We start from the raw sequence: 14,726 nt of genomic DNA on the forward strand, positions 1-14,726 counted from the left end.
AAGGGTCAATTTAGCATCTGTTACTTTCTGCCAATAGTCTACCCATGGAGGAAAGAAGGGGCCCATCTCACTTGAGAAAGTCCAAGCCTGACAGCTGAAGGGTCCCAGAGCAGCAAGCATCACCTCACCTCTTCTCTTGGACCACTTCAGCTGTCTCTGGTTTGGATTGACAGAGGCATCTGGTTGCTAAAAATACCCTACTGACCAAGTGCTGCCCATTCCAACTAAAGCTGAGCACGACTGCAATCCAGGACTTAACTACTCCTTGTAAAGGAACTTTTCTAAAGTTTTCAGGCCCAATTTGAGAAGCACACCAACCCATGGTCTTTTTCTACTTTGTCAGCTTAGCTGGGCGGTTGAGGGGATCCTTCCTGGGTCACTGTCATCTGGCCTGCCCCATCCCGGTCTCCAGGAAAAGAAGCAGAAGGGGGAGTGAGAGAGGGCCCAGGGGCTGAAGGGGGTAGGGAAGGGGAGGTGCTTGTCCATTTATAGACTTGCTCTTTGGGATGCTGAAGGTGCTGAAATAGCTGCGAGGACAAGGGACTTGGCTCAGTGTTAAATATCTGCCAAGCTGCCCGAAGACTCTGAGATGACAATAGGGGAAATGGAGAATGTGGAGGTCTTCACTGCTGAGGGCAAAGGCCGAGGTCTGAAGGCCACAAAGGAGTTCTGGGCTGCTGACATCATCTTTGCCGAGAGGGCTTATTCCGCTGTGGTTTTTGACAGGTATGGAATGTGGGTTGTTGCCTTCTTTCCTCCTGGTGATTTGGCCAGTGCCACACTCTCAAATACTTTGCTCTCAAAACTGAGGGAGAGTAGCACTGACATATATACTGACATATATACACTACTGTGTGTAAAATAGGTAGGTAGTGGGAAGCTGCTGTCTAAAACAGGGAGCTCAGCCTGGTGATCTATGATGACCTAGAGGGGTGGGATAGGGTTGGGGTGGGAGGGAGACTCAAGAGGGAGAGGGTATATGTATACATTTAGCTGATTCGTATTGTTGTACAGCAGAAGCTAACACAACATTGTAAAGCAATTATCCTCCAATTAATAAAAAATAATCACGGAAAGGGAAGCAATTCATGTGGCTGTTGATAATGAAGGGTACATGCACAGCTGTTTGCTGGTATTATTTTTTCTGCAAAGAGTCACAGTCAATGGGATTTGCTCTGGTACCTAGGAGGGTTGCAAAGGTGACTGAAGGCTTTAGAACATGCTCTCAGGACACTGGGCTTCCCTGGTGGTTCAGACAGTAAAGAATCTGCCTGCAATGCAGGTTACCTGGGTTCAATCCCTGGGTGGGGAGGATCACTTGGAGAAGGAAATGGTTACCCACTCCAGTTTTCTTCCCTGGAGAATCCCACAGACAGAGGAGCCTCACGGGCTACAGTCCATGGGGTCGCACAGAGTTGGACATTACTGAGTGACAAGATCTCCTGGAGAAGGAAATTGCAACCCACTCCAGTATTCTTGCCTGGAAAATCCCATGGATGGTGTAACCTGGTAGGCTACCGTCCATGGGGTCACAAAGAGTTGGACACGACTGAGTGACTTCACTAAGCACAACACAAGCACTCAGAACATAAGTGAACTTGCCCGAGTGGGAATGCTGTGTGTGGAGATGGTGGAGGGAAAGGGAAAGGAAAGGGGGTGTGGTGTCCAGGAGATATTCTTCTATGGAAGGCTCCATATTTTTTGCTTCTGAGGTGTAATAAATATATTAGAAGATTAAGTAATTGTTGAGACTTTTAAAAAGTAATTGCAAACACACAAGTAACACTGGACTCCATTTACCTTTGAAAATTAGAATATCACCAATGACCTGTAATCCTGTTTCACCTTTCCCACCCCAGGTCCCAGTTCCCTCTGTCTTTCCTCAGAGTTAATCCTTGTTTTGATTTTAATGTGTTTCCTTCTAGAATGTTCTTATACTATTACATTTCTCTACATACATATATATATATATATATATGTACTTATCAAAATGCATAGCTGTAGTTTGTTTTTTCTTTTTAACAGAAATGGTACAATACTTTTTCTTTTTTTTCCTGGCCACACTGTGTGGTTTGGGGGAATCTCAGTTCCCTGACTTGGGATTGAACCTGGGACATGGCAGTGAAAGCACAGAATCCTATTAGGTCACCAGGGAACTCCCAATAATATCATACTTTCCATGCTATCCTTGAACTTGCTCCTTTCACTAAGCAACATGTTTTGATATTTATCCTCATGGGAACCATTAAGTCTATAGCCACTTCTTTTAAATCCTCAGAGATCTGTGGGTTTTTTTTTTTTTTTTTTTTGCCCACATTCAGATGTATCCATGTTGATCCATATTCTATATGGACCACTGATTTTAACTGCTGTGGGTATTTTGCCACATGAATATATGAACTTTTGAAAATCTATTGCCCTGTTGAGAGACATTTGGTGGTTTCCAATTTTTCATAAAAACATGTTTCTGTGATTGAAATCCTTGACCATGTCCACTTGCACACATGTGTGATTATTCTCTGGGCAAACTGGCTAGGAGAGAAATCACTGTGCCTTGGGGTGCGCTGTTTTCCATTTTAATCGGCCCTCCAAAGAGAATCTATTAAATTTACATTCCTGTTTCCCCTACAGTCCTGTCCATACTTGACCACCACACTTTTGCATGCGTGCGTGCTCAGTTGCTTTAGTTGTGTCTGACTCTTAGTGACCCCATGGTCTGTAGCTTGTCAGGCTCCTCTGTCCATGGGATTCTCCAGGCAAGAATACTGGAGTGTGTCGCCATACCCTCCTTCAGCGGATCTTCTCGAACCAGTAGTAATAATCTTTATTAAAAAAAAAAAAAACCTCCACTGTGATAACATTATGACAGTATTCTTTGAGCCCCCAAATTGGGGTGACCTGACTGACACTGATATGGTCTAAATTAAGATGGCCTCTGATAACCTAGATTTGGTGGTTGACTCACAATATGACCATCCTGAGAATAAGCACAGCTTTTCAGAGATAATTTAAGTAGCTTTCAAATTCTTATTTCTTCCTGCCCACCAAGACCTTCAGGGAAAAGGCTGTAAATGGAGTATTTGGCTAGCTACAGCTGAAGAATTTAGAGAGGCTGAGATGACAGTAATACTTCTTCAAGGGGAGTGTGTCTTACTTTATTTACTTGTGTGGGTGTGTTGGGGGCAGTTGAGGAATCAAATCTTTTTCTTTGTAAAGACAGAAAAAGCTAGAAACACAGAAACTCTGAACAATGATCTTAGTACTACCACTGAGTCGCCATCTTGCCTTTTATAGAACATCCATGGGTGTCTTCAACTCCATAAAAACCAATATTGTCAACCAGTTTCCCTTTCAAGAGTGTCTGAAGTTGAGTGGATTTTCCTTCCATTACAAGAGTAAAACTTAGGAAGAAAAAAATGTATCTTCACATGAAGCTAACATTGACATGATTGTCTATTTCCTTCCAGCTTATTTTAAAACATAAATGTTGTTGTTGTTTAGTCACTAAGTTGTGTCTGACTCTTTGTGACCCCACAGGCTCCTCTATCCATGGGATTTCCCAGGCAAGGATACTGGAGTGTGTTGCCATTCCCTTCTCCAAGGGATCTTCCTAAACTAAGGATTGAACCTGAGTCTCCTGCATTGGCAGGCGGGTTCTTTACCACTGAGCCACCAGGGAAACCCATTTTAAAACATAGGTTTCATTTATTTGTACTATTAGCTGGGATCTTATCTAAACTTCTAGCATGCCCAGTCATGTCTGACTCTTTGGGACCCCATGGACTATAGCCCACGAGGCTACTATCTGCAGAATCTTCCAGACAAGAATACTGGAGTGAATTGCCATTTCTAACTCCAGGGGATCTTCCTGGACAGGGATCAAACCACCCCCTCTTGTGTCTCTTGTGCTGGCAGGCAGATTTTTTACCACTTCCCAACCTGGGAAGGTTTTCATTTAATGATTTAGGTATCTTCTGTGTTACTATACTCTCTTTGTAGAGTTTAAGACTGCATACTTTCTGACCATTCCTTTATAACTAGACAATCGGATTGTTTACATGTTTTTCTTGTTATAAAAAGTTCATCATTCATATGAAGTAATAACTATGTAAAAACAACTTTAGTGCATGTTGCAGATAAAATGTTAATAAAATCTTATTGTTATAATAGTAATAAAGATTAGGATGATTAGAGTAAATGATCTTTAAAATGATTTTAAAAATCGAAAAGATTATTTTTAAAAGTGATTTACCCAGTACACCTGAAACTAATACAACATTTCAAGTCAACTATATTTCAATAAAAAAGAAAGAAATATAGAAATTGAAATGACTGCTTCGTAATTAAAAAATAAGAGATATAATCAAACTTATCACTGCAAAGATGAGGGAACTGCTCGGGTGTACCTGAGATAGCCTGGAGAAGCATCAGAGGAAAGCTTTGCTCATCCTATCCTCACTCCAATTTTAGGCTCCTAGTGAGATTCAGCCACTGTAAGGGAGAAGCCTGACTGGGGAGGTAGGACCAGGTGACCCACAAAAGTCACCATATGAAAGAAGCATTTTCTAACACTGTGTTACTGCAGACCAGGCTCTCTGCATTACCTTCCAAAATGAAGATTTTATCTTTAGTTGAGTAGTGCATTAAATGAAAATCTCTTCTTGCAAACAATACATGAAATATATATGTATGTATATGTATATATTCTGTGAATCATTCCAGGGCTTCCCAGGTGGCACAGTGGTAAAGAATCTGCCTGCTTAATGCAGGAGATGCAATCGACGAGCGTTCGACCCCTGCATCAGGAAGATGCCCTGGAGTAGGAAATGGCAACCCATTCCAGTATTCTTGCTTAAAAAATTCCGTGGACAGAGGAGTCTGGACAGCTAAAGTCCAGGGGATTGTGGAGTCAGACACAACTGAGGGACTGAGTACACACACGAACATACATGAAGCGTCACAGTAAATGAACCCCTGTGAAACCACCATCCTACTTAACTAGAACATTCTATTACATTCATCTTGCCTATCTTTCCCTACCCTGTCCCATACTTGCCCTAAAAATAACTACAGTAGTATCCTGAATTTCGTGTTACTTATTCCCCTGTGTTTTCAATGATAGTTTTGCCATATATGTACATATTCCTAAACAATATATAATTTAGTTTTTATAGCTTGTTTTTCATCTTTTAAACCGAGGTATACAGTTATAGGTGGCTTTATGTTCTTGCTTCTTTCATTCAAATGTTCTTCTATTATTTATCCATATGGTTTTGTGTAACTAACAAAATGAGTAAGCTCTGTATGCGTATGTACCACAATTTATGTTTCCACCCTCCTGCAAGTAGTTGCTTTGGACATTTTTGTTTATATCTCTTAGTGAACAGATACATGGGGTGTATATCCTAGGAGTGGAATTTCTGGTTCATAATGCATGAAATATTTAGCTTTAAAATATAATGCTGCACTGTGTCATGTTGACTTGCAAGTTGAATTATGTCTTTGCTAGGATAGACTGGGCTTAGAATTCAGAGCAGCTCTTCAGGCTCTTATTATATACCCCTTAGTCTGGTTAGAATCTCTTTAATTTGGTTGGTTGGAAAAACAGGTCATCTGCTTAAACACAGAAGGCCAAGAATAAAACAGAGATAATCCATTGAGACCTGGCAAATGCGCACACTTGGGCACCAGGATCCCCGGTAGACATGGCTAATCAATCAGGCAACACCTTCTTCCTGAACTCCAACTTGGCTTCACTGTTCTTTCTAACAGGGTACTCCAGGCAGCCACTGCGAATCAACCAAAACTGACATTTAGAAGGGAGCCTGTGTGTCATGCTTTTTGGGGATTCTGAGTTTCATGCTGGAAGGGGATGAAGGCAAAGTAGGTGGATAAGGTCAATTTACCAAGGAGTCGTCTTTCATGGATTTGGTCTTTGAAAGTGGGTGAGACCCCAAGCATTGTGGACGAGTTTGAGTTGTTCAAGGTTTCTCTCTTCTCCTTTTGCTCTGTACTTCACTTTACATAGGCTTAGTTGTCCCGCGGCATGTGGGAATCTTCCCAGACCAGGGATTGAACCTGTGTCTTCCTGTAATGGCAGACGGATTCAGTTTTAGGAGCTTCCCTGGTGGCTTGGATGGTAAAGAATCTGCCTTCAATGCAGGAGACCCGATTTGATCCCTGGGAGAAGATCCCCCGAAGAAGGAAATGGCAACCCACTCTAGTATTCTTGCCTGGAGAATTCCATGGACAGAGGAGCCTGGCGGGCTACAGTCCACTGGGTCACAAAGAGTCGGACGTGATTGAGTGACTGACACTAACCTTTAAAACTTATCTTAGAATTATTATTATTTTTTAATATAATTTTATTTATTTTGACTGTGTTGGGTTTTTGTTGTGGGCTTTTCTCTAGTTGGGGCGAGCAGGGGCTACTCCCTAGTGTTGTACTCAGGTTTCTCAATTCGGTGGCTTCTCTTGTTGTAGAGCACAGGCTTGAGGGCTTATGTAGGCTCAGTAGTTACAATTCCCAGGCTCTAGAGCACAGGCTCAAAAGTAGTGACCCGAGGGCTTAGCTGCTCTGCTGCATGTGGGATCCTCCTAGACCAGGGATTGAACCTGTATCCCCTGCATTGACGGGTAGATTCTTTACCACTGAGCCACCAGCGAAGCCCAGCATTATTTTGTTTGAATTTCTTCTTATTATTAAGGAGGTGAAAGGTCTTTTAAATATGCCCGTTGGTCATTACGTTTCTTCTTCTGCAATTTGTCTATTTTCTATCGAAGCCCTCACTTAAAAATTATATTGTAGCTCATTTGTTCATTACTACAGGGTTTCCCTGTGAAGTCCTGGCATGCTATAGTCAATGGGGTCACAAAGAGGCAGATATGACTGAGGGACTGAACAACAAAAAAGATGTTATCAGTTCCAAATTTTTCCCTGGAGCATCTGGAAGCTTGTAAGCCCCCGACACTGAGCTTCTGTTGCCTTCTAGGTAGAACAGGGCTGTTGGCAGTCGGGAGGTGGAAAGTGTGTATTTCTTGATGACAACAGAGATGATGTAGAGTACGAGTTGGGCCGTAGAGGGAATTGGATCATAGGGCCCTGAAGATCTCTTCCAGTCTGAGATTTTCTGAGTTTTACCATTTTTTTTTCAGTACATGCAAGGGACTACAATGTGGCAAGACAGGGGTGTTAGGCTAATATAAGAATAAAACTTGTTTTGATTTAATTTAGCATCAAATACAACAAATATACTTTTCATAAGGAAAGTGGCCATGGGCAGTTCTAGAAGCCAAAAATACCATTCGATTTTTTCTTTTTTTTATTTGATAAAGTCCCAGATGTCTTACATTTAAAGTATCTCTAGCTTACGGGTTCCTGACCTGGGTCCTTGGATCCTTAGCTGGGGAAGCACCTGTAACGTGAGGATCAAAATGTATGTGGATGTGCATGCATGCTTTTTATTTCTGGGGAGAAAGTTATTACTTTCAAAATGGTCCTCAACCCAGAAGAAGGTTGAGACCCATTGAATTCATGCAAGTCCTCTCTCTTACAGATGGGGAAACTGAGGCTTAGTGAGGCTTTCCCAGGTCACACAGGGCAGGGCAGGGGTTGAGTCTCCCAGGATCTTGTCGGTCATCGCTTTTCACTATCCTCCCCAACCACCCACCCCCTACAAGTGGGCCTACCATTGCCTACCTAATTTTCTTTTTTTCTAAATATTAAATTATTAATATTTAGTTGTAATAAAAGAAAGAATATGCATCTATTAATTAGAGAAGAATCAAGATCTGGTTCTGGGGCCTGAGAAAGCTTAGATCCAGAGACTTGTAGGTAAGAAACAGAAATATACATGTGACTATACAGGAAAAAGGGCTTCCCTGGTGGCTCAGATGGTAAAGAATTTGCCTGCAATGCAGAAAACCTGGGTTAAATCCCTGAGTTGGGAAGATCCCCTGGAGAAGGAAATGGCAACCCACTCCAGTATTCTTGCCTGAGGAAATTCATGGACGGAGGAGCCTGGAGGGCTACTGTCAACAGGGTTGCAAAGAGTTGGACACGTCTGAGTGACTAACACTTTCACTTTGATACAGGAAAAAAATGTTTATAATACTAAACCAATGTATTAGTTTCCTTTGTTGTTATTTAGTCACTAAGTTGTGTCTGACTCTTGCAACTTCATGGACTGTAGACTGCCAAGTTCCTCTATCCATGGAATTTCCCAGGCAAGAATACTGGAGTGGGTTGCCATTTCCTTCTCTAGGGTATCTTCCTGACCCAGAGAACAAACTCATGTCTCCTGCATTGGCAGGTGGATTCTTTACCACTGAACCACCTGGAAAGCCCCAGTTAGTTTTCTACTCTTGGTATAAAATATTATCACAAATTAAGTGGTTTAAACAACACAAATTTATTATCTGAAATAAAACAGGACTACGTTTCCAAGATTTTTTTAGCTTCTATAGGCTGCCTGCATCTCTGGGCTTTATCTTTAAAGCAGTTGTGTAGCATCTTTTCCTCTGACCTCCTGCATCCTTCTTAGTTAGGACCCTAGTGATTACGTTGGCCACCTCATGCGACGAGTTGACTCACTGGAAAAGACTCTGATGCTGGGAAAGGTTGGGGGAGGGAGGAGAAGGGGACGACGGAAAATGAGATGGCTGGATGGCATCACCGACTCTGTGGACATGAGTTTGAGTGAACTCCGGGAGTTGGTGATGGACAGGGAGGCCTGGCGTGCTGTGATTCATGGGGTCGCGGAGAGTCGGACACGACTGAGCGACTGAACTGAACTGAACTGAACTGATTACATTAGACTCAGCCAGATGATTCAGGATTACCTCCCCATCTCAAGGTTCTTAATCTTAATTTCATCTGCAAAGTCCCTTTTGCCATGTAAGGTAATTCATGTAGTTTCCAGGAGTAGGACATTGACATTTTCGGGGGGCTATTTTTCAACTTACTTCAACCAATAATATGCATTTCCTATTAATCCAATTTGTCACACATGATGTTAAGAAGTGAAAAGGACAGTGAATTTTTTTTTTAAAGTTCTTGACCAATTCCTAAATAATTCTGTTTAAAGAGTTGGAAGTGCCCAAGAGAACCTATCTATCTATCTGAGCAGGGAAAATCAAAGATGAAAATATGAGAAAAAGAAAGATTTTTTAAAACCTTTTTATTTTGTATTAGAGTATAGTCAATTAACAAGCAAAGTTGTGATAGTTTCAGGTGAACAGCGAAGGGACTTGGCCATACACATACATGTATCCATTCTCCCTCAAACTCCCTCCCATCCAGGCTGCATATGACACTGAGCAGAACTCCCTGTGCTATATCCTTATCCATTTAAAATATGGCTTAAAATATGGTCCTTGTGGCTTATCCATTTTAAATATAGCAACGTGTACATGTCCATCCCAAACTCCCTAATTGTCCCTTCTCCCCATCCTTTCCCCCGACAACATAAGTTCATTCTCTAAGTCTGAGAGTTTGAAAAGAAAGATATTTTAGAACAAATTACTGTCAGCTGGGCTTTTCTGAAAATTAAACCAGCTATGAGTTTCTTCAGGTCCAGCAGACAGGGCTGGGCTTTCAGCCCATGTAATTCTATGTGGACCCATGGGAACACCAGAATTAACCATGGCATATGCACAAATACATGTGTGGCCTTAATCTGGTAACAGCTGGTGGGTAGGTGGTGGGATATAAATGATGCTATAAATGGAAATAATTTAATAAAGGGATTAGAGAAATTCCTGAACAAATAGTTCAGAAAATGAGTAACTGTGAAAGTATTCGGGTTACAGTCTTCAACATTTGCATTTGATGTTAAGGATAAGAACAGAGTAGATTTAGACATATATCTTTAATTTGGCACTTTCATTCATGCAGAGGTCAGATGTGTTGATATGTCACATGACCCATAGTGAGCTGTGTTGCTAAACTATTAACTAATCCTTAAATGCAGAAGTTTGGAATAGCCTTTTAAGCATCAGTTCAGTTCAGTTCAGTCGCTCAGTCGTGTCCGACTCTTTGAGATCCCATGAATCACAGCACGCCAGGCCTCTCTGTCCATCACCAACTCCCAGAGTTCACTCAAACTCATGTCCATCGAGTTGGTGATGCCATCCATCCATCTCATTCTCTGTCATCCCCGTCTCTCCTCCCACCCCTAATCCCTCCCAGCATCAGAGTCTTTTCCAGTGAGTCAACTCTTCCCATGAGGTGGCCAAAGTATTGGAGTTTCAGCTTTAGCATCAGTCCTTCCAATGAACACCCAGGATTGATCTCCTCTAGAATGGACTGGTTGGATCTCCTTGCAGTCCAAGGGACTCTCAAGAGTCTTCTCCAACACCACAATTCAAAAGCATCAATTCTTTGGCGATCAGTTTTCTTCACAGTCCAACTCTTACATCCATACATGACCATGGGAAAAACCATAGCCTTGACTAGATGGACCTTGGTTGGCAAAGTAATGTCTCTGCTTTTTAATATGCTATCTAGGTTGGTCATAACTTTCCTTCCAAGGAGTAAGCGTCTTTTAATTTCCTGGCTGCAATCAGCATCTGCAGTGATTTTGGAGCCCAAAAAAATAAAGTCTGACATTGCTTCCACTGTTTCCCCATCTATTTCCCATGAAGTGATGGGACCAGATGCCATGATCTTTGTTTTCTGAATGTTGAGCTTCAAGCCAACCTTTTCACTCTCCTCTTTCACTTTCAGCAAGAGGCTTTTTAGTTCCTCTTCACTTTCTACCATAAGGGTGGTGTCATCTGCATGTCTGAGGTTATTGATATTTCTCCCGGCAATCTTAATTCCAGCTTGTGCTTCATCCAGTCCAGCGTTCCTCATGATGTACTCTAGCATAGATTAGGTCAAATGCCAAGTTTTCCTCCAAACAATGTCACCTTCTCTCATTTGCATCTGAAGATGTGTTCTGAGTCTGGGAAGAGGGTTTTGGTAGAGTGTGGGAGGTGCATCCAGGTCTGAGTGAGGTGTGTGAGCCTTGTCCTGGGAGCTGTGGAGGAGAAAAATCTTGAAAGTTGCTATTTTAATCAAAGAAATGTTAAAAATCTCTAGGTCTGGTTTAGGGATGTAGCACCACCTAACTTCTGCTAAGGTAAATAACTGTGCAAATGTGAATCCCTTAAGGATTGACATGGGCCATTTAAAAACAAGATTAGGGGGTCTTCCCTGGTGGCTCAGTGGTGAAGAATCCACCTGCCAATGCAGGAGATACAGGGTTTGACCCCTGATCTGGGAAGATCCCACATGCTGTGGAGCAACAAAGCCCAAATGCCACAAATGCTTTTGAACTGTGGTGTTGGAGAAGACTCTTGAGAGTCCCTTGGACTTCAAGGAGATCCAACCTGTCCATTCTAAAGGAGATCAGTCTTGGGTGTTCATTGGAAGGACTGATGCTAAAGCTGAAACTCCAATACTTTGGCTACCTCATGGGAAGAGTTGACTCACTGGAAAAAACTCTGATGCTGGGAGGGATTGGGGGCAGGAGGAGAAGGGGATGACAGAGAATGAGATGGCTGGATGGCATCACTGACTCGATGGACGTGAGTGTGACTAAACTCTGGGAGTTGGTGATGGACAGGGAGGCCTGGCGTGCTGTGATTCATGGGGTCGCAAAGAGTCGGACACGACTGAGCGCCTGAACTGAACTGAACTGAACTGACTGAGCTCTAGAGCCTATGTACAGCACTACTGAAGCCCACTCGCCTAGAGCCCATGCACTGCAACAAGAGAAGGCACTGCAATGAGAAGGCTACACACTGCAACTAGAGACTCTCCCCCATCACAACTAGAGAAAAGCCCGAGACTGCAACTAGAGACTCTCCCCCATCACAACTAGAGAAAAGCCCGAGACTGCAACTAGAGACTGTCCCCCATCGCAACTAGAGAAAAGCCCGAGACTGCAACTAGAGACTGTCCCCCATCGCAACTAGAGAAAAGCCCGAGACTGCAACTAGAGACTCTCCCCCATCACAACTAGAGAAAAGCCTGAGACTGCAACTAGAGACTATCCCCCATCACAACTAGAGAAAAGCCTGAGCAGCAGCAAAGACCCAGCAAAGCCAGAAACAAATAAATAAAAATTTTTAAAAACTGACATTAGGTAGATGCCGTAGCAAAAAGAAACTGAGTGTCCCAACTCTGGCCATGTTTCTCCTCTCTGCAGAAGCCTCCACTTGGACCCCTGCTGTCCTCTCCACCCCAGCTCCCCCTGCCTGCAGAATAAAGTCTTATTACTGAAAGACGCATTCAAGGTCTCCCACAGTTCAGTCATTTTTCCAGCATTATTTCCCAATAATGTGATCTTGTCAAACAGTTCCTCCTGTCTCCTAGACACACCTGCCCTGACTGCTTCCCCCAGGGAAGCCCTTGACTCATGCCCGTGCCTCTCCGTGGCAGAGCACTTGACCTATGTATAACTCGGCTCATCTTCAGACGGTCAGAACCATGCCTCCTGGCCTCCTTGGTGATCGCCTTCCCAGATTCCTCCTTCCTTGACCTTGAATCCTGCAGCAGGATTCCCGGGGGGTGGGGTGGCATGCCTCATCTTCTTTATATGTGTTTATGCCCCAGCCCAAACTGGGGACTGCTTGAAGGCAAAGTCTGTATCTTCTTTATCTCTGTCAGCTAGCTCAAGGCAAGGCACATAATAGATGCTCAATAAATGCTTTTTAATAAACTTAGAATTTTTAATTTACTTTTAAAAATGGAAGTACAGTAAAAAATATAAAGAAAACAAACAAAAAATTCAAACATTGAAGTATAGTTAATTTACAATATTAGTTTCAAGTGTACAACACACTGATCCAATATTTTTATAGATTAGACTCCATCTAAAGTTATTACAAAACACTTCCTGCGTTTCCCTGTGTTGTATCCTTATAGCTTATTTCCTTACAGCCTGTTTATTTTATGCATAGTAGTTTGTAATTCTTTTTTTTTTTAAATATGTCTTTACAGAAGGAGGTGGTAGGATCCTGGAATCATTATCAATTATGATGAGACTTTTTTTTTTTTAAAGCAATACCTTCTTTTTAAAAATTTTTATTTTTTTTTTTTATCTTTTGGCTGCATTACAGCATGTGGGATCTTAGTTCCCCAACCAGGGATTGAAACTGCATCCCCCAGCATTGGAAGCACAGAGTCTTAATCAAGTGACTGCAAGGAAAATCCCAGTAGTTTGTGTCTCTTAATCCCCTATCACGACCCTTCCACCTTTCCTCTCCCCACTAGTAACCACTAGTTGTTCTCTATATCTGTAAGTCTGTTTCTTTTTTTTATTATACTCATCTGTTGATTTTACTTTTTACAGTCCACATATACGTGATAACAAACATTACTTATCTTTCTCTTTCTGACTTATTTCACAAAGCATAGTGCCCTCCAGGTCCATCCACATTGTTGCAAATGATGCCCAAAAAAACTTGTAAAAAGAAGAAAAATGAGAAGGAACAAGGAAGGAAGAAGGAATTCAAAATATTGTAAAGTTCTCTGGGTACTTTAGGGATGCAATGTTCTTTTTTAAAATTAATTAATAGGAGGATAATTATTTTACAATATTGTGATGGTTTTTGCATACATCAACATGAATTGGCCATAGATATACATGTGTACCCCCAACCTGAACCCCACTCCCGGATGTGATTTCTTTAAGACAGATGCTCTCCCCCCCAATTTTTGAGGGGAGACCTCCTCTCAGGCTACAAGTTTTTAGGTAGCCCAGGAAGCCAGAACAGCTGGTCCAGTCCTCTCTGGCTGTGTTTTTAGAGGGCTCGTCCACCTTGTAGGCGCCTTCTATTTGCGTTTATCTGTCCAGGAACCGGTTATTTCCATACAAGGAGCTGAGCAGCAGCTGCCTTTCCATCCCTCTTGACTCTGACAGATGATACAACCCAGGGCTGCAGAGGAAAGCGTGAACAGGGACCTGCTGGCTGGGGCAGGGCACACTCAGGGCTGTACACAAAGCAGGTAGGTTTGGGAGCTTCCTCTGCCTTCTGTGCTGGGAACAGTGTCAGGCACCAGGGACCCCTATGAGAATAATATCCCTGGGAAGACAGTGATGACCTATACCCTAAAGGGTTGCTGTGACGGTTTAACAAAACAGAATTGCTTAAAAATATCTCTGAAAATTGCAAAGCACTGTGTAAATGGGACTCTTGTGGGGACTGAAAAAATGAGACTAAGGAGGAGAAATGTGACTTGGTTAAGGTTATCAGCTAAGCTGGCTGTCAGAAGCAGTCTTTCTCCTGGAATCTAAGATGTGATTTTAGCAGTGTGTATCTGTTAATCCCACATTCCCAGTTTATCCCTTCCCACTTAAAATCACATCTTAGATTCCAGGAGAAAGACTGCTTCTGACAGCCAGCTTAGTTGATAACCTTCACCAAGCCACATTTCTCCCAATGGAAAAGAATCTGAAAAAGGATATATATATATATATATGTATAACTGAACAACATTACTGTATACCTGAAACATTGTAAGTCAACTATACTTCAATAAGATAAATAAGTCAGAAAGTGGTCTTAGAACTTTATTTAATTATAGTTGATGTATGGTATTATATGTCACAGGTGTACAATGTAGTGATTCACAAATTTTAAAGGTTATACTCCATTTATAGCTATGACAAAATATTGGCTATATTCCCTGTGTTGTACAGTATATCCTTGTAGCTTTTTTTCCCCAAACTTTAAAA

General features: G+C 42.1%; 1 protein-coding gene across 3 annotated transcripts in view; it reads left to right on the plus strand.

Annotated features, from left to right (window-relative positions):
- The first annotated feature begins 495 nt into the window (after window positions 1–495).
- Window positions 496–14,726, plus strand: part of SMYD1 (SET and MYND domain containing 1) — a 51,427-nt gene continuing 37,196 nt past the window's right edge. For 2 of the 3 annotated variants that reach the window (XM_055399972.2, XM_055399973.2), the window contains exon 1: window positions 499–726. In XM_055399972.2, coding sequence (XP_055255947.1) covers window positions 590–726 — 137 coding nt within the window. In that variant the 5' untranslated portion in view covers window positions 499–589. Of the gene's footprint in view, window positions 727–14,726 lie in introns of all 3 variants that reach the window. The other variant, XM_088841372.1, reaches the window with a different exon arrangement.

The sequence above is a fragment of the Moschus berezovskii genome, chromosome 11, assembly GCF_049115385.1.
Source record: "Moschus berezovskii isolate FMDL1 chromosome 11, NW_MosBer_1.0, whole genome shotgun sequence".
Classification (NCBI taxonomy): Eukaryota; Metazoa; Chordata; class Mammalia; order Artiodactyla; family Moschidae; genus Moschus; species Moschus berezovskii.